General features: G+C 35.2%; 1 protein-coding gene across 4 annotated transcripts in view; it reads left to right on the forward strand.

Annotated features, from left to right (window-relative positions):
- Positions 1–804: 804 nt before the first annotated feature.
- The window catches only part of plekhg5b (pleckstrin homology domain containing, family G (with RhoGef domain) member 5b), a 66487-nt gene continuing 41581 nt past the window's right edge, over positions 805–25710 (forward strand). Inside the window, exons 1-3 of one of the 4 annotated variants that reach the window (XM_052594533.1) lie at positions 805–1125; positions 2102–2274; positions 16084–16160. In XM_052594533.1, the coding sequence (XP_052450493.1) occupies positions 2193–2274; positions 16084–16160 (159 nt within the window). In that variant the 5' untranslated portion in view covers positions 805–1125; positions 2102–2192. Of the gene's footprint in view, positions 1126–2101; positions 2275–9784; positions 9857–16083; positions 16161–25710 lie in introns of those variants that run through there. The other 3 variants (XM_052594534.1, XM_052594532.1, XM_052594531.1) reach the window with 3 other exon arrangements.

The raw sequence follows: 25710 nt of genomic DNA on the forward strand, positions 1-25710 counted from the left end.
ATATAAACTGAAAAACATATCAGCAATATATCTGTGAGAATAATCTGCTTAGTAAGATAATAATAATAATCATTCCTTACATTTATATAGCACTTTTCTAGGCACTCAAAGCGCTTTACATAGTCAGGGGGTATCTCCTCATCCACCACCAGTGTGCAGCATCCACCTGGATGATGCGACGGCAGCCATAGTGCGCCAGAACAGTTGTTGACAGTATAATGTCCCCATCATTACACTGGGGCGCTAGGACCCACACAGACCACAGGTAGAGCACCCCCTGCTGGCCTCACTAGCACCTCTTCCAGCAGCAACCTAATTTTCCCAGGGGGTCTCCATCCAGGTACTGACAAGCCTTCAGTGGGCAACCGGTCTTGGGCTCCAGGGTGATATGGCTGCCGGTGTTCTGAAATATTTGGTTTCTGAAATTTTCGGTGACGCTGGGCGGAGCATACATGAATATTCATGAGTTTCCTGTTTCGCGTTGAAGCGACTCTGAAAATATTCCTGCGTTGAAACTGAAACATAAACGATTTTCAAAAAGGAGTTCATATTAAATGCACATAATGACCAGCAGGTGGAGCCAAATATTCACAAGGATTCAGAAAAGCCTGCAGTTGAACTTCTGAACTACTACAGCTAAAGCCATTTTTGTGGAACTTGGACATTTTTTAAACATGTCATAATAACAAATTTATGTGTTTAACATAAATATAAAATATTAAATGAAGAAACAAAAAAGTGCGTAAAAATAGAATAAGTATGAGGAGGTACGGTCAAATAAACTCTGTACACTAGTCTCTCTTTGGCGCCTCTAGCGGCTGAACGCATGTAGTGCAGCGGGATCTCTTGACTAAAGGTGATTTGAATGAATGGAAAACGCTTTTCACGCCAAAGCAGAGCAGAGGGAACAGCCCAGACAAAGCAAGCGAGAAACTTTCACGCTGCTAATCGCCAGTACTATCCCACAAAGCATGGCTTTATAGAAGACAGCGTCTGTGCAGTGGATTCAACACCTTTCTGAGGAGATGAAAGCGAGTTTGAAGTGAATTTAAAGTCCTGCTGCTGCTGAATGGACGAGCTTATTTTGGCTCTGCGGGTGGATGATGAAGCTTTACGATGCAACAGGTTAGGCTGAGTTTCGATATACATTAATAGATCAAAGAGTCGAATGCGGTCACTGGATATAATTGTTGTGTTGGTCATGTTTTAGTCCGTGTATTAATAGCTGAGATGCAAACACCGCGCACGCTTACCAAGCTATTGAAATGATAGTGCTGCTACACAATAATGCGAAATCAAAGGAGATGTAGCCAAATCAGGCCTGTTTGAAATGTCCAAACGGGCTCTGCATTTGATACGTGCAAAAAAGTGGATATTTTATATAATCTATAGAACCTAGTTTAAAACGTGGCTAGTTCTTAGAAATGTAATTTATGTTGGTTACATTTTTTGCACGGTCTAAACAAATGTTAGTCATTTCTTAGACTAAAATGTAAAGTGGTGTGACGTTCTGATAAAAAAAACACTAAAATACTTTAATGACATCTTTGAAATATGTGTTCTTGACAACTTAATCATTATTTTCAAACAAGTTAAAATATTTGCCAAATAATATTTGAAAACATAATTGCTAAATTGTTTATTTAAAAAAAGAAGATTATGGCAAACTACGTTTGTCAACATTCGTTTTAGTATTTTTTTAAATAGTTTTTTTTAAAGCTTTTTTTTTTTTAATTGTTTAACCATGTTGGCATTTTTAACTTTTAAACCAGACAGAAATATCAACATTATTTTTAATTTACAAATTGAATATGTTTTACATGTTTTAATGCCCTTCTAAATAACCTAATAGATACAGAGAAAATATAGCGTCCTACACATTATATAGGCCTATTTGTTATTATTATTGTTATTTAAATTTATATATAATGGTTGAACAGTCAATAGGTTTTTGTGTATATTTTCAAATTAAACCAGTCCATTTAAAGAGATACTCTGGTTTTAATATCAGCAATTTGATGCATATTCAGATTTGAGGCTTGTGTACCTTCTGGGATCTGTCTCTGGCAGTAAAATGTTCATTCTCCAATCATCCTGCCAGGAGTGGTATCTGACCGCTGGTGACCCCTCCGTGTGCTATTATAGTGAGGATCTCTACCTCAGCACAGAGGATTCAGAGTAAAGCAGACAGCATGGTACCCAACAAGTGGATTATGCATCCAGTTCTTCTCAAATCACCTCCCAGAGGCTGGCTTGGCATCCGGCTACGTCTCAGTAAGTGTCCTTTCTCCTCTTACTCTTATGAATTTTTAATTAATTGATCATTTTAATATCAATAATGCATGAAAGATGAATGACTAAATGTGTGTCTTGACAAATTACATAACATTGCTTGATAAAATGATTGACGCTGATGCTTCAGATCCCATAAACAAAATAATAGCTGTGGTTTGGCATTAAAAAGATGACTTTATATACAGGCGTTTGGAGCATAAGTGTGTTCTGATAATACTTTGGACCTGTGGAAATGTTAAACGAACATCTAATAACATTGTTTACTGCAGTGTGTCTTTTTGTGTGGTGTATTTGTAGGCATAGAAATGAGTAACATCAGATCTCTCACCTCATTGTTTTAATTGGCAGTTGAGTTAATTATGATTCATTTGAAATCATTTGCATATTAGGGATTTTTAATTAATTGAGAATGAGACCAGTAGTGGCCTGTTCTGTATTGAATTCATAAATCACAATATATTTACATGCATTTTGCATTTCAGATGGAAAGGTGCATGGTTGATTAATTCATTGAAATTCATTCAACTTGACTGAAATAATTGGTATATTCCGTGCATCAATAAATACAAGCTTATTGAAAAGTCCACAAATGTTTTTTTATTTTATAATTTTTTACTTTTAAAACCAGATTCAAATCCAATTCTGAATGCTTTAGCTATTCAATACTACTACTTTCACAGACTGACATGCACAGACGCTTCTCGATGTTGCCAAACATTTTCCTGCTCGATTATATTGACCTCTGCAATCACGATAAGAATGGTTATTTATAGAAACCCCAAACTAATGTGTGGTGTACACCAGAGGCTTCTTAGCTCAGCGGGGGCTGCAAGTTCCCCTTAGTGCACCAGACCACTGAAGCCTCCCTGAAATACATGGTTTTAATCTCAGAGCATCTGCTGTTTAAGGCTTGTCTGAGAGGAGCTTCTGGCTCACTCAAGTTTGATTAATCATTTTATCTTAACAGTTCTACCTAGCGTGTGTTTTTCCCCCTAATTTTGGGTGCATGATGTCAACTGACTGACCTTTAAAGCTCTTAGCTTGATATGCTTCCTGAAAAAATGTCATTGCATCACTTGTTTTAAGTTGGTTCCTTTTGCATCTGCTAACTCTTTGCCTTAAACACTGGCAAATCCTTCTGCTTAAAGACTAATCTTATTATCTGAAGTGTGAAGGGTATTTATTTATCAGTTTGTGTTTCGCGTAGCTAAATTTGGCTTGTGCAGTGGTAGTCAGGTTTAAAAAAAAAAAAAAAAAATCAAGAGGTTTTTACTAAATTGTGGCCTTTTGTTTGACTTTTTTTTTTTTGGTTTATACTAATGGTTTGCTTCCCCAAACCATTTTTTTTTTTTTTTTTTTTTAGTGTGAAGAATTTTGATATTTTAAAGATTTTTTTTCCCTTGTGCAATGGAAAGGTTCCTTGGATGTTAACATTTCTTCATGGAACCATCAATGGCAAAAAAAAAAAAAAAAAGAGTCTTTATTTTTAAGAGTGGATGCCATTTATACATGCAGGAACAACTTTCAATTAAATAAGTGAACAAAAATTTTGATAGATACACAATAAAATTTGTAAAAACATCCCATATAGTGTTGTCAAAAGACCTGGTACTTCGGTACCAAGTCGGTACAAAAAAAATTTTGAGGTCACGGTACCAGGTTTCTTTAAGTATCAGTGGTAGCGAGTGCCCGGTTCCTGATGCATACAGCGCTACGATTTCTGCGAAGCCGAAAACATGGACGGAATCTCAAAATCCAGTCATGAAAATTAAACTTACATTTTAATATGGATAGTCACGGAATTTGTCAAAGTTAGCTTTAATTAATCAAATCAAATCTCCATATGGACCAGTATCTGTAAGTGTTAAGCCGCAAAAGTTGGTTGAAATATGAATCCTGCACGTTCTGCGTGTCTCTGTGTGAATGAATGAATGGTTTGTTTACTACATAGACTGAAGAGTGTGATGCTTGCAGTAATTTCAGCATCTGTCGTCTCAATGAGGACATAAATACATAAACAACACTTCACAAGCATTTTACAGTTTCATTTGAGGAAAACCAGTGTCAATTTAAAGGTATTCACATCAACCCGTAAAAATAAAAGTTCATTTTTACATAAAGGCATTGTGCTAGAAATATTACTATTATTTAGTAGAATGTATGTGATACTGCTACTACTGTTGAAACAATTAATACATCTTTTTTTTAAAGAAATAAATCACACAATTTGTTTACTGTTTTTCATAATAACATTACTTGTAGAAAACCCTTAAACACAATTGAAAATAAGTATAAAGATGGCATTGGTTTTATTTTTAGTGATACATTTTTTTTATAATTAGCGTATTTTTGTGTTTTGCATTGGTACCGAAATTGGTACCGAAAACCATGGATTTTCACTGGTATCAGTAACGAATACTGAAATTTTGGTACCGTGACAAAACTAATCCCATAGACATACAGTGAAAGAGGGATGAAGCTGTTTGTAGAAACCAGAAAATCAATCAATAACCAGTATATATGGGATTTTTGTTGTTGTCTTGGGTTCAGTAACGAACTGCATAACAATATCCTATGAGTTTTGCATGGGCAAAATGTAAAAATCTAACGAATCCTACTACAAAAGTGATTAAAACCATTAAAAATTACATTTAACTTGCCCGCTAACATTGACCCCATTTTCTTGTAAAATAAATTGACCAATTCATTTGACAAGTGCTTAGTGTTTAGTCAAAAGACACCTTACATTTAATTTGTTACAACAATGAAATATTGTTGGTAAGTCACAATGATGTAATCGATTTTGGCCTTTACTCGAAAGAGTGTATTGTAAGTCTGACTCCAGAACCCAAATGCAACCCCCACATACACACAAAAACAAACCGCAGGGTTATTGCTATCAGCTTTTCAAGTCCTGAGATGATGTAATGCTCATGAACAAGCTCTCGCAGCTGTCAGCCGTTCCCTCCACCGTTCAACAGCCCTCCTAGCCCTACGGCTTTCCCATCATCCCTCACTCTGTCACGCTTTCAGCTTGCTTTTATCACACACAAGAAAGGCTTAAGACAGTGCTATTAGCATATTGTACTTCCTCCAGGTCCTGCCCTTGGTTTAAGTGGTTGTACAGCTATTAGACTTGTTGAATGACTGAGATTAGCAGTCATTTAGCTGTGAACTTGCAGTTGGAGCTGGTCGGTTTGTTTGGCTGATGGTGCACTGCTGTTGGAGCCTGAGAGAAAAATTTCAGGTCACAGCTGTGAGGAGTAATGAAGATATTCACTATGGTATACTGCAGATGCTTCTCTGCGGAAGATTTGGTTAAAATAAAAAAATAAAAAATTTTATAATTCAAAATAAGGAATATATTTTTAGACTATTATTTTAGAGTAATACAAGCAGACATTTATTTGACCACTAAAAGTGTGTTGTTGGTGTGACACAAAATGGCCTCAGTTGCTCTTTTAAAATGGTTGCAATTTTCAGTATTTCATTATTCGTAATATACAGTTATTCTGCCAAGTAATATAGCTTATTTTAATAACACTAAGCTTCCCCAACTAAGAGAGAAAGATCTCAGAATTTTGGCAAACATTCTGGCAAGTTCGTACAAAATGTTATGAACATCCATTCTTCCACTGACATTAATACAATTTTCACTCAAAGTTATCTGGTCTTTAATAATGTTTAATAACCACATGCAATCGTTGACGAACACCCAGTTCATTCGTATATCAAACTAGCCTATATTTTATTAATTTGTACATATATATCCGATTATTTTATTTACAAGTTTCATGCTTGTATTTATCCAGTTTTTTTTCCGTTGCATCTGAAAATCTTAAACCATCCTAAGCTGGGGCCAGTTTCATAAAACAAGATTACCAAATAAACCAGGCTTATTTCAGTTAGTCTGAATTATTAACAGTTGATGTGGTTCAAAATTAGTTCAGACTAACTGAAATAAGCCTGGCTTATTTGGTGAACTTGTTTCATGAAACAGGCCCCAGGTGTTCGTTGATATCCCAGCCTGGCTAGTCTTTCCATTGGCTTTAGAGTGGTTTAGTGTGTTTTTCAGCTAAACACCAGCTTGGTTGGGCTGAAAGACCAGCGCAAACTGGCTGAGACTAGCAAACAAGTTGAATCATCTTTCAGCAGGATATTTTATAGCTGACAAACAACATAACAACAACAAAGCATTAATGTTTACTGTACTGTACACACAGCAAACTGAACTTTGTTTTTTATGTTAGATTTCTATTGACTAGATCTATAGCAACTTCTTTAGCTTCTGATGTACAGGTACTAGCAGCGATCATGCTCTGCTCTTTAGAGGAATGAAACGCTGGTCACCCCTCTCTCCGTGTGACGATTACGGTAGATTAAAAGGGCCCTTCAGCCTGAGTTTATGTCATCACTTTGTCCCATGTGGACGACTGCTGAAGAGCTTCCCCCACCCAGCTAAGTCCATTTAGGCGGATCTCAGCCTCGTGTTAATGACCACGTCTCTGCCAAGGATGAGCTCTGTAATATCTGCTTTTGTACAGAGCAAGACCATCTAGCTTTTCATTATGTCCTAAATACCCCTGTTCTCTTACAGTAACAATTTAGGAGCCACAGTGGCTTTTCCAACAATTTTTTTTATTGCTTTTTTGTATATTCTGGACATGAATGCTTATATAAATATGTGTAATATATATATATATATATATATATATATATATATATATATATATATATATATGTATATGTATGTGTGTGTGTGTATATATAATGACCCATACATTTATTTTATTTTACAATTATTTGCCTTAAACATTATGAATGGAAACTATCTATAAACATGTTTTGTTTTTGTTTTTAGAAATGCATACTTTTGTAAGATGTTCATTATGTCCAGTTATGTCATTATATTCCAGTTCACATCCTGAAAAAATGCATTACAGTGATAAAAAAATTTTTTGACATTGATAATAAAAATTGCTTCTTGAACACCAAATCAAAATATTAGATAAATTAAAATATTAAAACAAAATGTTATTTTAAATATTACTCTCTTTACTTTGTTTTTGATCAAATAAATGTAGCCTTGGTAATCATAAGAGACTTCTTTTTAAAAATCTTAACATCCCAACATTTTTTAATTGTAATATTTGAAATTGAGTCAATTAATTATCTTCAGTTAATTTGTTCAGTTTGTTGTTGTAAGTTTTGAAATATTACATAAGCGTTTCTAGTATTTAAGAGGTTCATATAGCATATGATGTGGTGGTTCCATCTAAATATAGGTTAAATATATTTTCCACTACTTTGGCAACCAGAGAGTCAAACTGCTCTCCATCTGTCAACACCATTGAGGCATGGGAAAACTCACTCCTTCACTTCATCCCATTGCACACACTCATTCTGCCTCTGTCACACGTCTGCACTCAAACTCTGTTACGTGTGCACTTTTTATGCTAATGCAGAATATTCAAGCCCACTGTTCGTGTTTAAAAAAGACGCTGAAGTTGCAGAGGAAAACCCTTAGATTCATTGTCTGAATCTGCTTCTCTGTTGAGTCTCATTCTGCAGCTGCCCGAGCAGCCTGTTCATTTAAAAAAGCTGCAAGTTCAAAGCCAGGTTCTGGATTACTACCATATGTCTGCAAAGCCAGACTCCAAGAGTAAGTCTGCCCCAGCCGTACCCTCTAATTTCTTATCCCAAAATTGGACATCTGAATGGCTGTGCAACATCGTCCCTCCCCTCCGACTCTTGCACAGTACGTTCTCACAATAATTCTTCTCTGCAGGATAACTAAAGCAATCGTTCTGCAACAAGACATTGGGGAAAAGCCACGTTTGAAATTGTCATTTTGACATGCATCCACCTCCATAGAGCGGATATATTATAAGAAGCCACTGCTGGCCAGTGTCCATCCAAGGAAACAGCTGACATTGTTGTAGTCACACGGCATTCCTAACTCATAAATCTCTCCCAAAAAGGAGGACTAGGACTCTAATCAATGCAGAAATGTCTGGCTTTTATTGTTTGTGCAAATCATAGACAAAATTCACTGTGTAGGAGGGGTTTGCAAGGGATCTTTGTTTCACAAAGACTGGAAGGTATGGGCCTAGTCTGTCAATCCCAGCATGCACTTCAGCCCAGTATGAATACAACATTTGTTTGGTAGTGTGGGTCGAACACCCTCTGGCCAGACCTCTTTGCCCAAACTGCTTGCACAGACTTTGACACCGATGTGCCTGTTCCTTGCGAACTTGGAAATGGATTGATTATTTGCCGAAGAAAGCAAAGAACTTCTGAGATGATGTTGAAGAAGAAACACCGTCACCTTCTCAAAGAAGGCAAGACACTCTCGTCAAGACGTCAAACAACTTCAGAAGACTTGAATTTGGTTTGTTCTTGCCAAAGTATAGAGGACTTTTAGGTGTTCCTGTTTAGCATACAGTGAGATCCCATTGTGGGATCCACAATTCAAGAAGCAAGGAACACGTCATTCATTTTCTGTTCAGAGTATTATTTACATTAGCAAGAGTTGCATTGGGTTGCTGTAAAATGGGTGCCAGAATTTGCTTGGGTTTGCAACATAGGTCTGATTTTGGGATCTAAGATAAAGGTGAAGAAGAAGCACCAGTAACTTCTCAAAGAAAGCGAGACATTTTTGTCTGGACATCAGACGACTTTGGAAGACATTAATTTGTTTATTCTTGCTAAAGTACAGAGGACGTGTAGGTGTTTCCAAATCGAACCACAATTCAAGAAGCGAGGAACCGATCATACGTTCTTAATTGGGAATGTTTTAAAGCGTTGCATTGAGTTGCTGTGAAATAGGTGCCAGGGTTTGCTCGGGTTTATAACGTAGGTCTGGGATGAAGTTGAAGAAGAAGCACCGTCCACTTTTCGAAGAAGGCAAGACGTTCTTGTCAAGACATCAAGCAACTTTGGAAGACTTTAATTTGTTTATATCTTCCCAAAGTTTAGAGGACTTTTAGGCGTTCCTGTCTTGGCATAATGCAAGATCCCACTGAGGGATCCACAATTCGAGAAGCAAAAAACCCGCCATATGTTCTCAATTGAGATTTATTGTCAAGAGTTGCATTGAGTTGCTGTGAAATGGGTGCCAGGATTTGCTCTGTTTTGGAACGTAGGTCCAGTTTTGGCATGCCTAGTTGCTCACTTTTATGGGTTGGAACTCGTGAAGCGGGATCAAAGCGAAGTTTAATTGTAAGGGAAGATGAGGTAACTGCAGGTGCTTGCTTTAAGGGGAATTGTTTGAGATTGACTATATCCCATTTAGGGCACATCAGAGGTGGACATAAAGATGCTGCGTTAGATGTCAAGTGTTTGATTATTGTGCAAGTGGGTATTGTTTCCTTTTAAAGTAGCCTTTAGAAGATCAGTTTATTTTTGCAGTTAGCGTTCACAGCCTCATCCTTCACAATGTTCCTTTACTGGAGGAAACGGGGAGCTTATGAACTTGAGACACTCCCATCTTCTTTGACCGAACAGGGGGCGGAACGGTACTCTTGGTCGTCCCCTCTGGATGTCATCTATGATGTTTATGGTAAGGCTGGATCCACTTACCCAAAATACTGGCATTCCTCAGTCAATAACCAGTGAGTTGTTGTCTTTTGTACACAATCTAATCTCTTTTGGTAATATCATTCAGGATTTCAGTAGTTGAAATGCTTAATGTTTTTAAATGATTTCGTGACACTGTCTCTAAGCTGTTCAGGTTTGTTAAGCCAGGATTACTATTACATGAAGCTGATTAGTGCATATACTATATCTGTACCATATTTGTTATCGCAAGCTACATTTACATGCACCCAAATAATCAGATTCTAAACCGATTTAGACAAAATAGTATAACATTAGAATGTATGCATTCTGTATTATTTTATATTACATTATATTATAATAATTTAAACAAAATGTAATATTGTTGCATCCCTTGTTCATGTATGCATGCATCGGATGGATGTCTCCCGCCATTGCATTGCATCCTGCTGTTTTGCAGTGCTTCATTAAGCTCTCTTGTTTAAGCACCTCTACTTTACTTTAAATACTGCTGCTGCCCTGCATTTGAGTGTTTTGAAGTTGAAAATTTGTTATCATGGTCAGGCGTTGCTGTCATCTCCTTGTTGTTTACCCCTCTTTCACCGACGCTGTTTCTCATTAGCCCATCATTCAGTCCTCAATGCTTTATTTGTTTGGCACTTACTCAATCCAGATTTCTTCCGGAACATTTGGGACACTTCAACAGAGATGGAAAACTGCAGCAATGAGTCTCTTCTTTGATGTCTTCCATCTATAAGACCTGTAATTAAGGCCGATCCGTTACTGAGAGCCACTCTCTGGCCGCTGCGGCCTTGAGAAGAGGAGCGTACTGCATTTCTAAGTGCATACTTGTCTTCTCAAATGCCATAATTAGTGTGGGAGATTAAAATGGTGGGTCATGGCTCACTTTGGTGTTTGAGTTGGTAATGGTGATGGGAAAATGTCACAAACTCGTAGTGGATTATTCAGTCATCTTATGAGGCCCACTGCTATAGGATTAGCTTCAAAATGGTATTATTACTGTATGTACTCAGGATTCAAGTGTGTGGGCTCTTAAGTCCTTTTTGCATGTTGTGTAAGAAGCAGTATGGCTGGAGGCATGAAGTCTGTGCGGTCTAAGACTTGCTGTCAGTTTTCTGTCAGTGACATGACTGAAAATGTGCATGCTGCATTTTAAGATTTTCAAACAGACCAAATTTTAAATGTTAGTACAAAAACAATCTTAATGTAGTTTGATTTGCCTGGGCAGTGCATAATTAAAATAGGTTTGCTTGGAAAGTTTTAGTGGACAATGCAATTCAAATTGCATATTTTACTGTTTTCAGCAAAAATATAATTTTTAATATATACAAAATTAATTTAGGATGTGGAAACTGACAGTCAGTCAGTTTTCATCATTTGAGTCATTATATTTTAAAATTTTATTTCACACTGTGACTCTTTAGCTCACATTTGGAAAGTCATTACTCATAATAGTAACTTTATTTCTCACAATGTGACAAGATATTAAGGAAATCTATCTCAATGTGACTTTTATTTTCAACACTCTCACTCAACACTGTATAAATAAATAACTAAATAATAACGTATTGGTACTATGTTCTGTATTATTATGAAATGTATTTTGGGGTGTTTTACATGCATTTTGAATTTTGAACTTCATTGCATTGTGTTTCAGGGTTAATGGAATTTTTTTACCCTCTGTAAATGAGTTTTCATCTTTCATTTTTTTTTTTTTTTTGCTGCATTAATGATTTTTAATGCTAATGCTGATAAAAGGTTGCATGCATGCACTGACGTTCCCTTCCTTTAGAAAGGATATTGTTGTGTATTTGTAAGCACTTTTGGTAGTGTACATTTTTGTAGCCAAAAGTCAGTTTGTAATGTTTAATCGATGGGATCCTGTTCACTTTGTCTGGTTCTTGCCATTGAATTAAAACTCTTTTACCGTCCTGTGTGGTGATGCTGCAGTCAAGTGAAGCACCTCGTACCTTGGCAGTCTGTTGCCGTCTGCCATCTGTCTTCCAGCAGACGCCTTGCGTTACATAACTCACACGGTGTCTCCGACTGACGGGGCGCTTTAGCCTTAGGAGCCAAGCAGGAGGAGGAGGAGGAGGAGGCAGGCCATCAGACAGGTCCAGTAGTTCGCCAGCCGTCCCGTGCTGCAGAACAGAGGGATAAATTCACCACCGATCTGAGGCATTCCTCACATTCCTCATAAAAGCCGTATAAAAGCGATGCGTAAACCTGCTCTTAGGAACCTCCACTCTGCCTATACATGGTAAACATGCTACAGTCCAGGTCGAGGGTCCTTGCTGTGTGGTCTTCTTTGAGGAAGAGGATGATAAGGCTGCAGGACTGTGGGATTGTCGTTGGGAACTGTACGCCTTTGTTTTACGGATCACATGTTTATATGATTATTAGACAAGCATCACTAGTTCTAATGCTCATACTTTGGTTTAGGGGCTTAGCATGTCCTTATCTATAGTATTAAACTCTGACATATAACTTGTCCTGAAGACTTTGTAATGGTTTTAGGTTTAATTTTTTTATGATATTACATTACCGTATTATCTGGACTAGAAGTCACTTTTTTTCATAGTTTGGATGGTCCTGCGACTTATAGTCATGTCCGACTTATTTATCAAAATTAATTTGACATGAACCGAGAGAAATGAACTAAGAGACATGAACCAAGAGAAAACATTACCGTCTCCAGCGGCGAGAGGGCGCTCTATGCAGGCGGCAAGGAACTCGACCGGAAGTTGAAGTCGGCCGAGTGCCGCCATCTTTTAGCAGAACTTCACTTGCGTTAGCATCCCATTGACTCCCATTCATTTTGGCGTCACTTTGACAGCGAATAACTTTACATCTGAGGCGTTTAAAGACTCCGTTTGTCCATTATTTATTTCTAAAGATACACCACATTGTATAAAGGGCTCCATTACCTTCTATGTTACATTATGGCCCCGTAGAAACCGTTTTTGTAAAAATAGGCTAACGTTTGCATCATAACCACTCGACTCTCTGTCGCATTACCGTACAGACACTCACTCACTCACTGCTCACTCATGCCAAAGAACTCCCCGCTCGAGCTCGCCGTCTCTGCAAGATTAACGATGGCAGTTTGCATGCACAGCTACTAAAACATTTACATCTGGTAGACAGGTTGCTGACGTCGTCAAGCTTCGTTTGAGTCTGCGCGTCAGAAACGGAAGTGCTAAAAAACGCTAAAAATGGGTTTCACTTGTCTCAATTGAGTTCCAATGGGGTCGCTGTGTCCATTTCTTTTACTGTCTATGGCTCTATGCTGTTGAGTGCTTCTGTAGTCTACACTGAAATCACAGAGCGCCCTCTCGCGGCTGGAGACGGTAATGTTTTCTATTGGTTCTTGGTTCTAAATAAATGCGACTTATAGTCCAGTGCGACTTATGTTTTTTTTCCCTTATCATGACGTATTTTTGGACTGATGCGACTTATACTCAGGTGCGACTTATAATCCGAAAAATATGGTATTTACTTAATATTATTATTATTATTATTATTATCTAAAGTCAAATACTATTGTAAGATTATCAGCTATCTCAAGCAATAGTTCACTTTTAACTTTTTTTCAGTTATTTTTGTTTTGTTACTACTACTACTATTATAATTACTACTACTAATATTATATCTATATGAAGACAAATACCATTGTTAGATTATCAGCTCAGATAATAGTTCAGTTTCAACTTTTTATTGTTTATTTTGCTGATACTACTACTAATATATATATTTTTTGTTTCTTTTTATATTGTCTCTTTCATATTTTTATTTAATTTTTAATGATTTGTTCTTTTATATTATTATTATTATTATTATTATTATTATTATTAATAATAATAATAATAATAATAATAATAATAATATCTAAAGTCAAATAGCATTGTAAGATTATTTCACATAAAAGTTTAAATCTCTTTTTATGATTATTTAACTTTATTTTACTATTTCATTTTATGGTTTATTTTTATAATAATAATAATTATTATATATATATTTTTGACTTTATTACAAGGTTAAACAGCGTTCCTTTTTGCTCTGCTGAAGTTGGCAAGCTATACTTCCATTTAATTCAGATGCTGTAAAAACTCCCTTTAGCTTTAGGAAGTTGGTCACAGTGAGTTTTCTGGGAGCGGGACTGAATCATTGGCTGTACGCACATGCTGGTTCACTGTGTGTGTTGACAATGCATGCGCCGCTAGCTTGCTGTTATTTGTTTGATTTGGGCCTAATCAGCAGTGCTGAGGCCAGACATTCCTCTCCACGTTAAACTGAGAGGGAGTGAGAGAGAGAGAGAGAGAGAGAGAGAGAGAAGAACAGGAGGAAGGTAAAGAGGAGAGTGGATGAATCCTGCTGAATCAGACTCTTAACACACATCATCAGCATCCTGCGCTAGAAGATAAACAAACGTGCTGCTTGTCCTTAAGCTCTTTATTCATAATAAATGTCAAATAACATCACATTTGATCTAATTTGGTAATCTTTCATTTGAAACTATTTTATTTTACAGATTTAACAAGTGAAATAATGTTCAGTGAATTTAAAAGCTTTTTAGCTCGTTCATTCAAAGCAGGCCATGTTGGAGCAGCAAAAAAAAAAAGGAAAAGAAAACTACTTAAGAAGCAGATGTGGCTTATTAAAGCTTTTTTTATTTTTTATTTTTTATAAACATGGCACCATGCTACGACATACAGTTCCTAGCTTAAACTGGATTCTCCAGCAGGAATTGTAAAAGTCTATGCTTTATTTCCATTTATGTGGTTTTTATTTGTTTCATCATCTGCAGAAGGTTAGGTATCACTGAAGTGTTATACTAAGGGTTTTGCAAACCGTAAGTGTGAGGAATAATGATGCAAAGACAATGAAGCGCTTGAGCAAGCAGCTGCTGCTGGTCAGACACAGTTGACTCACATGATTGTAGGTTTTGCCACAAGTTTTTGATTCATGACTCCTTTGATTCAGTCTAAAAAATGGATGCCTGAAGCATATAATTGAAGAAGGCACACATTTAGGTGATTTAAAGTGAAAGATCTGCAGATGGAAAAGTTGTTGGGAATTTTCCTGAGAATATTGAATCTGTAAGTGGAGAGGAGAGTGGAAAGTTGTTGTTGTTGGGTTGACTTCTACTATGGAGAATCACTTAAATATGTGGCTGTTAAGGGTCTTGAAATTCTCATTAACATACAGACACATCGATCTTACAGCATGTGAAATAAATAGCATTCACAAAATGAATATTTCTTGTGCGGTTTATTGTTAGTTTGCATTCACCTTTTCATCCAGTCTTTAATGAAGTGGATGCGAAATCATGTTTGTGTGTGTTCTTCCTTTTCTCTTTTTGTTGTTGTTGTAGCCATCTTTCTTTCTCCTGTCTTGTTTATATCCTGTTAAAGTTCCTCTGTCTGTCTCTGTCTTTAACCTTACATTGCATTAAATATCCTCTTAGTGTTTAGGACCTGTTGCAACTGTTTTATTATTAGATTTTTTGTTTTGTTTGTTGTATTATAGTTTTTTAGTTTTGCTTTGTCTTTAACTGGTCAATTTTTTTCCAGTAACCGGACAATAAAAGAACAAAAGAACACCCTAGTATCCAGTGTATCTTTATTTTATATTTTATTTTATATTTTTAATTTAATTTAATTTTTTTATTTTATTTTATTTTTTATTTATTTTTTATTTTATAAACTAGCAAAGTAGCAATCTTTTGAAAAAAAAAACTAAAAACAACTGTTTTTTTTTACACTGACATACTATTATATTTGTATTGAATATTTTTTAGTTTTAATAATTTAGTTTTATTTTTGACATTTGTATTAGGTTTGTTGATTTTAAATGTCTATTTTGTTATTTTTTTATTTTTATTTTAGTACATCAAGTTGCTAATATAACTAAAATGAAAACTGAAAAAAAAATGAATAAAAACAATACAGTCATATTTAAAAGCATGAATTATTTTTTTATAATGACAAAAAATGATTTTAGCACATTAAGGTCAACTAAATCAAAATAAGAAATGTTGCCTTTGCAAAATGTTGCCTTTTTTTTAAGAAAAGGTTTTGGTTATCTATATTTCCTAAGATCCAAAATATCCCGGCAACCATAGCACTTTTTTTTTTTTTTTTCAGAAAATGTAGAGTTCCCCAGCGGGTTCACGAGGTGTTTTAATGTGTGTGTGATTTGATGTTGCAGATGAGAAGCCCGCTCAGGGTGAGGAGTGCGTGGTTTGTCAGCATCCAGACTGCAGCGAGCGCCGTCATGCCTCGAAGGTAAGAGCCTTTCTGAACACTGCTGGGAGATCTCAGCTTCTCTGTGGAGGGTCCATCTCGTGCTTTCAAGGATCAGAGAGAGGCCTGCTGGGATACGAGCTCTCCTCTCTGGCCACCAGACTGTGAAACGAGTTCGCCGTCATAAGCTGGTGCTCTCTGAAACAGGAGAACGATCAGAGGAGAGCAGCCAGCTCAGGTCCACTCTCCTTGCTTCGCTAACATGTTTGGAAAGAAGAAGATATTTATGCTCATCAAGGTTGCTTTTATTTGATCAAAAGTCAAGAAATTAAAAAAAATATTATTTCAATGTAAAATAACCATTTTCAGTGTGAATATATTTTAAAAGTGTTATTTATTCCTGACATCAAGGCAGAATTTTCAGCATCATTACTCCAGTCTTCAGTGACACGATTAACTCATTCTAATATTCTGATTTATTATCCATGTTGAAAACGGTTCATATTTTTCTGGAACATTTGATGCTTTTTCCAGGATTTTTTAATAAATAAAAAGTTAAAAAGAACAGCATTTATTTAAAATAGAATCTTTTGTAACAATATAAACTACAATTTAAAAGTTTGCGGTCATTAAATTTGTATTCTTTCTTGTTTTATTATTAATTGCAATTAATTTGAAATGAGTACCTTTATTCGGCAAAGATGTGTTAAATTGATAAAAAGTGATGGCAAAGACTTTTATTGTTAGAAAAGATTTCTATTTTGAATAAATGCTGTTCTTCTTTCATTTTTATTCATCAAAGAATCCTGAAAAAAGAATCATAGCTTTCCAAAAAAAGCAGCACTACTGTTTCCAACGATGATAAAAAAAGTAATAAATCAGAATATTAGAATGATTTCTGAATAATCATCATATGACACTGAAGGTTGGTTTAGCACAGGAATAAATTACAGATTTTATACAGAATTTAATCATTTATCATACATTTTTTAAATCCCTCAGCGATATATCAATGTCTTTAATATCACTTTTGGTCAGTTTAACGCATCAGGGCTGAATAAAATAATTTAAAATGATGAAAAAATATCAAATCTGATTTAAATTCTGAAAAATATAATAAAAAGGTCATGAAAACAAACATCATAAAATATGACCGTATACATTTCTTTTGTCACTTTTGATCTTTACTCTGTTCTGTGTATATAAATTTCGTGAAAAACTACATTGATGCAAGATTTATAATTGGACTTCAAGAAAAAAGAAATCCACAGATACACACGAGTTAATGCCTTTATGGACGGCACTTTTCCTTCAGATTCTGTGAAAGCAGAGGAGTTGTTTATTCCTCTTTATTGCATGAACAGAAATTAGTTTTGAAATTAGCCGACAGCTGTTAGCTAAAGGAGTTTGCTAAGTTGAACTAAGCAGCACACGTCTCTGCCATCATCGATCGGCTGCTGTGATGTGTGTGTGTGTGTGTGTGTGTGTGTGTGTGTGTCCTCTGTAGGGGGTCGGCTGTCGAGGTCACGGGCTGTAGTTATGTAAAGAGATTATGAGCAAACGTTCATGAGAGAGGAATGACTTGAGTCTCCTTCTGTACCTGCATTATATCTCTCACTGCTCATCTCCTCATTAAGATGTTAATATTTGAATTTTGTTAGCTTGTCTTGTTATTGATTGTTTTTGATTTGGTTTAATTACTTTTCGTTCTTGCTTTAAGAGTTCACGGAGAGTGAGTGATATATCATTCTAAGATTCAGGGGTGGGAATTTTTTTTTTCTTGTTTTTGAAAAGTCTCTTCTGCTCACCATGGGTGCATTTATTCATTTATTTAAAAATACAGTTAAAAAAATTTAATATTGTGAAATATTAATACAATAAAAAAAAAATTATATTCGAGTTCATTTTAAAATGTAATTTATTCCTGCGATGCAAAACTGAAATTTTGACATCATGTGACACTGAAGTCACATGATCCTTCAGAAATCATTCTAATATTAATATGTATTTAATATGTATATAAATATAATTTAATATGTATTCATTATATCTATAAACTTAAATTAGAAGATTTCAAAAGGAACATTTTCAAAACATACTTGGAATATCTAAATTTTTCAAGTTTTTGAATTATTAGTAGTTTATTATTAGTATTTATTGCATTTTGATGCAAAAGTTCACTGTAACTATAGCGGTGCCACTTTAAAAATATCTGAGATTTATTTCTTCCCAGCCATATAGAATATGCAAAAAAAAAAAGTGTAAATTTTTTTTTATTACATAACATTTTACTCACAAATCATGAATGAAAATAAAAATAAAATTTTGTTTTACATTATAATTTTCTCGTTTATGTGAATAGTTGTGGTCGGTTGACCTCAGAATGTGGTGAAGTGATGTATAATGCTCTGTTTGCTAAAGGGTGACACAGTTTACCCACTGACATGTCTTTGCCCTCTTTCCCCTACTTTTCTGTTTACTATTAACATGCAATTCATAAAAAGTCATCATTTTGAATTCCTTGCACAATAAAAGCATCTTTAGTTGTCAAGTATGTCAGGATTCCTGTTCTGCAGTAACTCAGCCTCACCACTGGGTGGAGGCAGAGAGACGTGTGTGTGTGTGTGTGTGTGTGTGTGTGTGTGTGTGTGTTTGTATAGGACAGAACTCTGATAACTCACAAGAAATCTGTTGTCAAAGCATTAGTGAGATGTCTAACAACCCAAATCTGTTGGCATCTCGCTGTTTAATGCAAGGTCCAGCTCGAGCTTGAAGACAAACACCCGGCTGGGCCAGATGTCTGATCACTGTCTGGGTCTCATTTTCTGCTGCTTACGGCTCACGGCTCTTGCACAACAGTTGCTAGTGTTGTTCTACAGGCCTTCAGACTGGTTTAAGGAAGACTGTATGTATTTATAGTCTGCTGTAGGAATAATGCTGACAAGACAAAGGTTAAAATGCATGACTTGGATGTTTTGGAAATACACTTTTAGAAAGTGCTTGCTTTCCACAGTTTGGAAAATGATGTGGTGTGCCGTTTGTGTCAATGTAAATGTGACCTAGTAGAAATCTGTCACTTTAACTGGGTAATTATAAAGCCTTGAAAATGAGCAAGAGCGTACGACACATGCTGTGACGTGTTGCACTGCACGAACTCCAAATTCAGTCTGTGGATTTCTTACCAGGTATTACTTTTGTGGAAATTATATTGTATTTTATTCATTAATATGATGAGTTGGCATTTCCTTTTATTTTTTAATTGTCGTTGATTTAAGTTGTCATAATTTTATGTTCTTTTGTCATTTTTATTTATTTACTTATTCATTTTATATATATATATATATATATATATATATATATATATATGTATGTATATATATATGTATGTATGTATGTGTGTGTGTATGTATGTATGTGTGTGTGTGTATATATTTATATATATATAATAGTCAGCGGTTGTTTTTCATGTCCGCGGTTTGAAGCAACCCCAATACCAATAATGTGATATTTAGCCCCTAAAATGCTAATTTTTCCAAGGCAACCATGCCAAGAGTTTTTATTCTTAATAAAAAGTTTTTTAAGCAATTTTTTTTATCTGGGAACCTCCTGAAAACATGCTTGGGTTAGTTTTGAACTAGTTTTTACAGAATTTTGTTTAGCGTGTAACTTAAATTTTTTATTTCAGCTTTAATTTTAGCTGCTAAATCAATTTATTTTAGTTTTCTTTCAGTAATAGTTGTATTTTTAGTTTGTATTTTTGTAATTTTTACTACTATTATTATTGTTGTTGTTGTTTTTATTTTAGATTTCTATATTAATTTAATACATTTTATTATTTTTACATTAAATAGTTATTTAGCATTTTATAACCTTCTCGGTAATTAAAAGCAATTTTTAGTAGTCTAATCTTTAGTAATTTTATATGCTTTTATAATGGTTTATTTTATTTATAGCTTTAATGATTTTGTTTTTTCAGTTTTAGTCATTTTAGTCCTCACAATTATTTATTGTATTCAAGACAGCATTTTAAATTTTCAATTTAATTTTATAAGTTTAATTTTTTTAGCTTTATATCAATTACTGATTTTTTAAATTGTTTTAAAGTACTTGCTTTCATTTCTTTGTTTTAATTTTTATGGAGTCTCTCCATTTGTCTTAAGTGTGTATCTTCTGGTATCTGACGGTGTTTTCGTGTGGAGACGGGGCCAGTCTGAGCGTGCTTCCATCACTCAGAGCCAATTACCTCTATTCACTCCCCAACAGGACTAGACAAGGTGTGGATCGTCAGAGAAGTACACACCTCCATAGACACACAGCTGAGAGCCCTGTGTGTGTGTGTGTGTGTGTGATCAGATAACTACCCTCACTTTCTCCATAACACCTCATCCTCGTCAAAATCAATCCTCCGCCGCCGAGCCGCCCCCACTCTCAGCGTTTCTCAGAGCTGCTAGCCGTTTCCAGCTAACTCCAGCTTTTCCTTCTGTTTCCTTATTCCGCTGTAAATCTTCCCCGAGGCGTGCTGAGTGATGGATCGCATGCCGTCTCCATCACCCGTCTTTTCTCATTTGTGTCTGTTCTTTTCCAGTTCTGAAATGGCCCATAAATATTTAGCTTTTCATTGCCCTAATGATTCATGAGTAACTCTGAGCAGCGGATGGTTTTATAAATGATCCTGGATGGCTCTTTAAGATGTGAAATGAGCTGTAGACGACAGCATGGGGTCACACAGATGGTTTAGACCATAGCGGACTTTGCGTTTAACTTTTGGGCTTTAAGGGATATTTAATAAAATAAACATTTACTCACTTTCATGTTGTTCAAACCAGTAATGTGTGAGAGAATGAGAGCGAATCAGGTCTAAAATAATATTATTAAATATTAACATGTTTATGAAACTTTAGCAGAGAAGTAGTGGGATGTCTTTTGAGATCTTTTCAATGATTTTAAATAATTTGACACAATTCACACGTGATCTGATCATTTTTAAGGCTGATTCAGTGCTCTAGTTCAACTCACTTTTTGTAAGTAACACATATCAGTTTATTCGCCTCACAAATCTGTCATGTGGCTTTTAAAATGTGTAATATTTTCAATACTTTTCAATTAATCATTTGATCCAGTTCAGTTCATAAAAAATGATTCGTTCATGAATTGGACTGAAGTTGTTTTCTGTAAATTATTATTATAATTTTTTCTAATGTTTACCCCCTAGATCTTTCGTCTGGTGACATATGGGAATGAATCCTTTTTTAAATTGAATCTTTTTAATGAATCATTTAATCCAGTCCAGCTCAGTTCACTCACTGAGATTTTCTGTCAATATTTTTTTTCAACCAGATAGCTATATTTCTATTTCTATAGCTTTTTAAATGTAAGAATGAATCATTTATTTCATTTTTTAGTTGGGTCTTTTTAACAAATCATTTGATCCAGTTCCGTTAACAAAAATAATTTGCTTCTGAATCTGACTGATTTAGTTCTGATTTAATTCAAATATTCATTTATTTTCAGTAAACAACAAACTGATTTCAGTTTTTGTTTGCCACACAAATATTTCATATGGCTTTTGAAAATTGTTAATTTTGAATGGGATCTTTTTAATTTAGTTTGATCCAATTTACAAAAATTATTTGCTCATGAATCAGACTGATTCTCAACTCAATTCTCAACCTGTAGACAGTCTGAAAATCAGACTGATCAAAATCAGTCTGTTTTTGAAATAAATATATTGTATGAATTTTTAAATGTGTGAAATGTTATTTTTACAAATTTTCTTTGACCCAGTTCACAAACTATTTGATCATGCATGATTTGAATTGATTCAGTTCTAAAGATTGAATCAACTGACTCAGTAAATTAAGAACTAATTTTGGTCTGTTTGTTCCAAAAATACTTTGTATAGCTCATTTATTTTGAATTTGGTCTTTGCAATGGTCTGTTTTATCCACGAAAATGATTCGCTCATGAGTTAGATTGATTCAGTTGTCAAGTTCAATCTACAGACTCAAATATTCTCAGTAAATAAAACTATAAATATATTATTATTATTATTGTTATTTATATATAAATACATTTGTAAGTTTTGATTTGGATCTCTTTTAATGATTTGCTTGATTCCAGTTCACAAAAATGATTTTCTCAAGAATTGGACAGATTCAGTTCTCAGGCTCATACACATCTTAATTATTATTATCATCATTTATTCAGAGACCGTGTTGGGACCGTTACTTTAAAAAAGTAATTAGTTATAGTTACTCACTACTTGTTCCAAAAAGTAACTGAATTACTCTATAATAAAAGTAACTCGTTACCAGGGAAAGTAACTATTTGCGTTACTCTTAAAAAAAAAAAAAAAAGTTGCTACATGTCAGAGAATTTGTAGTTTTTTTTTTTTTTTTTTGCAGTTTTCACAAGTCAGTTGAAATGAGTAGAACAGACAGGTACATCATTTTCAATATTTATTGCACGTCAACAGACAGCAAGAGTTTTATCCTGCACTTCAAGTATTATCTTTGTAAGAAAAGTGTTTTTGGCCAGTAGCTTTACACATGCGTGTCACACATTACATTTACACATTACATTCACGTTCTTGCCTTTGACCACAATTCATTTGAAGTACTGCTTATATCTCCACCTTGAAAATGGCAACTTTTCATCGGATTGCTCCTGACTCACCATCTCTGCTGCGAATCTCTGTGTAGCTGTTGCGTGTGTGTGTGTTTGGCGCCGCTGGCGCAGCCGCGTGTGCCAGCATGTGTGTAAAAACACTGGCTTTGTTTGGCTAACATGAAACACATGACTCTGCCTTAGCCAATCACAACCGCTTATCTCGTCATTAACCCACCTGCTTACTCCCAGGGGTGCGTTCGGATTGGTTTATTAAATCAAAGCATAGTAACGCACCGCATTTAACGTTCAGTAACATTAACGGCATTATAACGACGGGAAAAGTAATTAGTTAGATTACCGGGTTACTGAAAAAATAATGTCGTTACCTAACGCCGTTCTTTTAAACGCCGTTATTCCAAACCCTGTTCAGAGATCACCATGAAAATAGCCTTGATGCTAGAATAGTGTTACAAAGTAAATAAATACATTTTTATCATCTTAAATTTTTACTTTAGTGTTCTACAAAATAAATTTTTTTGACATTGAAATTATAAGTGAGTTTTAGATATGGTTTTCCACTTCCAGCTCATTTGATATTAATTCATAAAGGTCTCATTTTGCACGTTATTACTTAAAAGCTCATTGTGTGTAGCCTATTGGCAGGTGTAACGGGTCTTTGCGGCAGCGTATGGTTTTGCTCTCTTCAGTGTGTGTGTTTTCTGTCATCGGTGTCTGAATTGTAAGATGTGTGCTCAAGTCATAGTTGAATTTTCCCCACAGGTTGTAATGCCATTAAATAACCACGGACAGCATAAATTCAGCTTGAATGGACAAGGTAATGGCTCATGAGATGAAATGAGTGAGCGAAGGCCCAGATGAGTGGTTTTCTTGGTTGAGGATTGCTTCAGTGTTGCGTGATGCTCATTGACCGCTCACTGTTGAAGCGTCTGCTGGCATTAGGACCAGTGTGGGGGAGAGGATGTGGCCTGGGCACCATATTCTGCCCAGAAGAGGAACATAATGGCTTTTCAATGCAGAATGCACGGGTGTCTTTAGAGCCGTGCACGAGAATGTTGTTCATCACACAGAAGCCTTTTCATTCATCGCTTAGACTATGGCATCAGTGGATTTGATTTGCATAAATTGCAAGAGTAAGGTCTGACACATATTTTAATCAATGTGTTTATCAACATCTGTGGCACAATTATAATGGTTCCAGATAATGCGTAATGTCTGTCTTTAGTCCGGACTGGTTTGCACATCTTCTTGGAAAAGAATCTGTTGTGTAATGTTTGTTTCTTAAAAATGGACCATTAAACTGCGTTCTGCGAGATGAGTAGTTGTTCCTCTGGTGCTGATGGAGTGAATCGAACACAAAACGGCAAAAACGGTTAAAAAAGATTGAGGGAGTAGATTGTGTAAGATGTTCTGTTTTGTCTAATTTCAAATGAACTTATTTGTGTTATGTAAACTACTTTTTTTTTTTTTAAAGAAAAGAAAAACACAAGATTTCTATTTCAAATATGAAATGCAAATGCTGTTCTTTTGCTATTTATCAAATAGTTTTGGAAAAAAAATGTGTCACAGTTTTCACAAAAATCTGTTTTCAACATTGATAACAAGGAGTTTGAGTGTGTCAAGCTAAAAATCACCGGTAGACCTATAAAATAAGATATTGTGTCAGTCATGGCGATGGAACAGTCACGACACGAGCATCCTTGTGTTACGACAGAAACGGCTATATTGTGTCAGAAGTGCGTCAGCTGTGTTGAAGCTCTTGTGCTGCGTCTTCCCGATTGCTTTGCCTGGAGCACCTGATCCCCTCAGGTAATCGTGTTGCTGCTGTCTGCATGCCTCTTTAAATATAGACCCTTTTAATTGAGGTAGACAGCAGGGGGTTCTGGAGGATGGGATGCTATTCCCCAAACACACACACACTGTCTCTCACGTAGGAAGCTAATTGTAAAGGACTTAAGTGAAGCTCAGCGTGGTTTACTTTGAATGGCAGAGAAACGGTGAGTTTTGTTTTCTTTTTGAGATCTGTTCTAGTGTGTTTGATGGAGATGGACTCGATATGACTCACGTAGACTAGTACGTCAAGTATATTTTACGCCCTATATCTAATCCTGGAAATACAATGCTGATGCAATTATAAAGCAGAACTAAAAGAGCGTGTTTTGCTGAGGGTGTGGTGTTTTATGTAGTTTTGTGGTAAGTCTTTGTGAACTAGCGTTGTGCAGTCATCTGGGGTTCGTTAGGATTTGCTCCTCATATGTTTGATTGACAGGCCTCATGTCACATGATCAGCTCTGCGGTGGTTTAAAAACATTGTTTGTTTGAGCATCCCAACCGGCTCAACACGGAAATGTTGGCACCACCAATGATGACCGGTCGGGACAATCTGTTTGTCTGACCAATGTCAGATGAGAGAGGAGTGTTTGGATAACTTAATAATTTAATAAAATGTAAATCTTTTTGAAAAATATTCAACAACAAAAAAAAATATTTTTGCAATTGCATTTGGTGTCAGCAGAGGTGATGCATACTTTTATATTATATATAATATTATAATATTTTATTATGTTGGTTAACAGTTGTAACTTTAATCTAACTAATCTAACTTTTTAAATATACACTTTTTTTTAGGATCTTAAACATCCAGATGCATTAAACATACATAAAACAAGTAATAAAACTTGGGGAACAAATCTTAATTTCATGAAGTCATTATAATATTGACAATGCAAAAAAATTAATTTTATTAAAATCTTATTAAACTTATTTTAAAAAACTTGGTTAAGTTTAACTTTAATCTAATTTATAGTTTAATTAATGATATAATTTAATTCATGATATGTCAATGCAAATATTGAAATGTAATGTTTGATTTAAAATGTTAATTTATTTTATTTTAATTTAATAAGTCACATATTAAACATGACCTTTTTAACTAGGTTCCAAAATAAACACTTGCCAAGTTCTG

This window comes from Carassius gibelio, chromosome B23, assembly GCF_023724105.1.
Source record: "Carassius gibelio isolate Cgi1373 ecotype wild population from Czech Republic chromosome B23, carGib1.2-hapl.c, whole genome shotgun sequence".
Lineage (NCBI taxonomy): Eukaryota > Metazoa > Chordata > Actinopteri > Cypriniformes > Cyprinidae > Carassius > Carassius gibelio.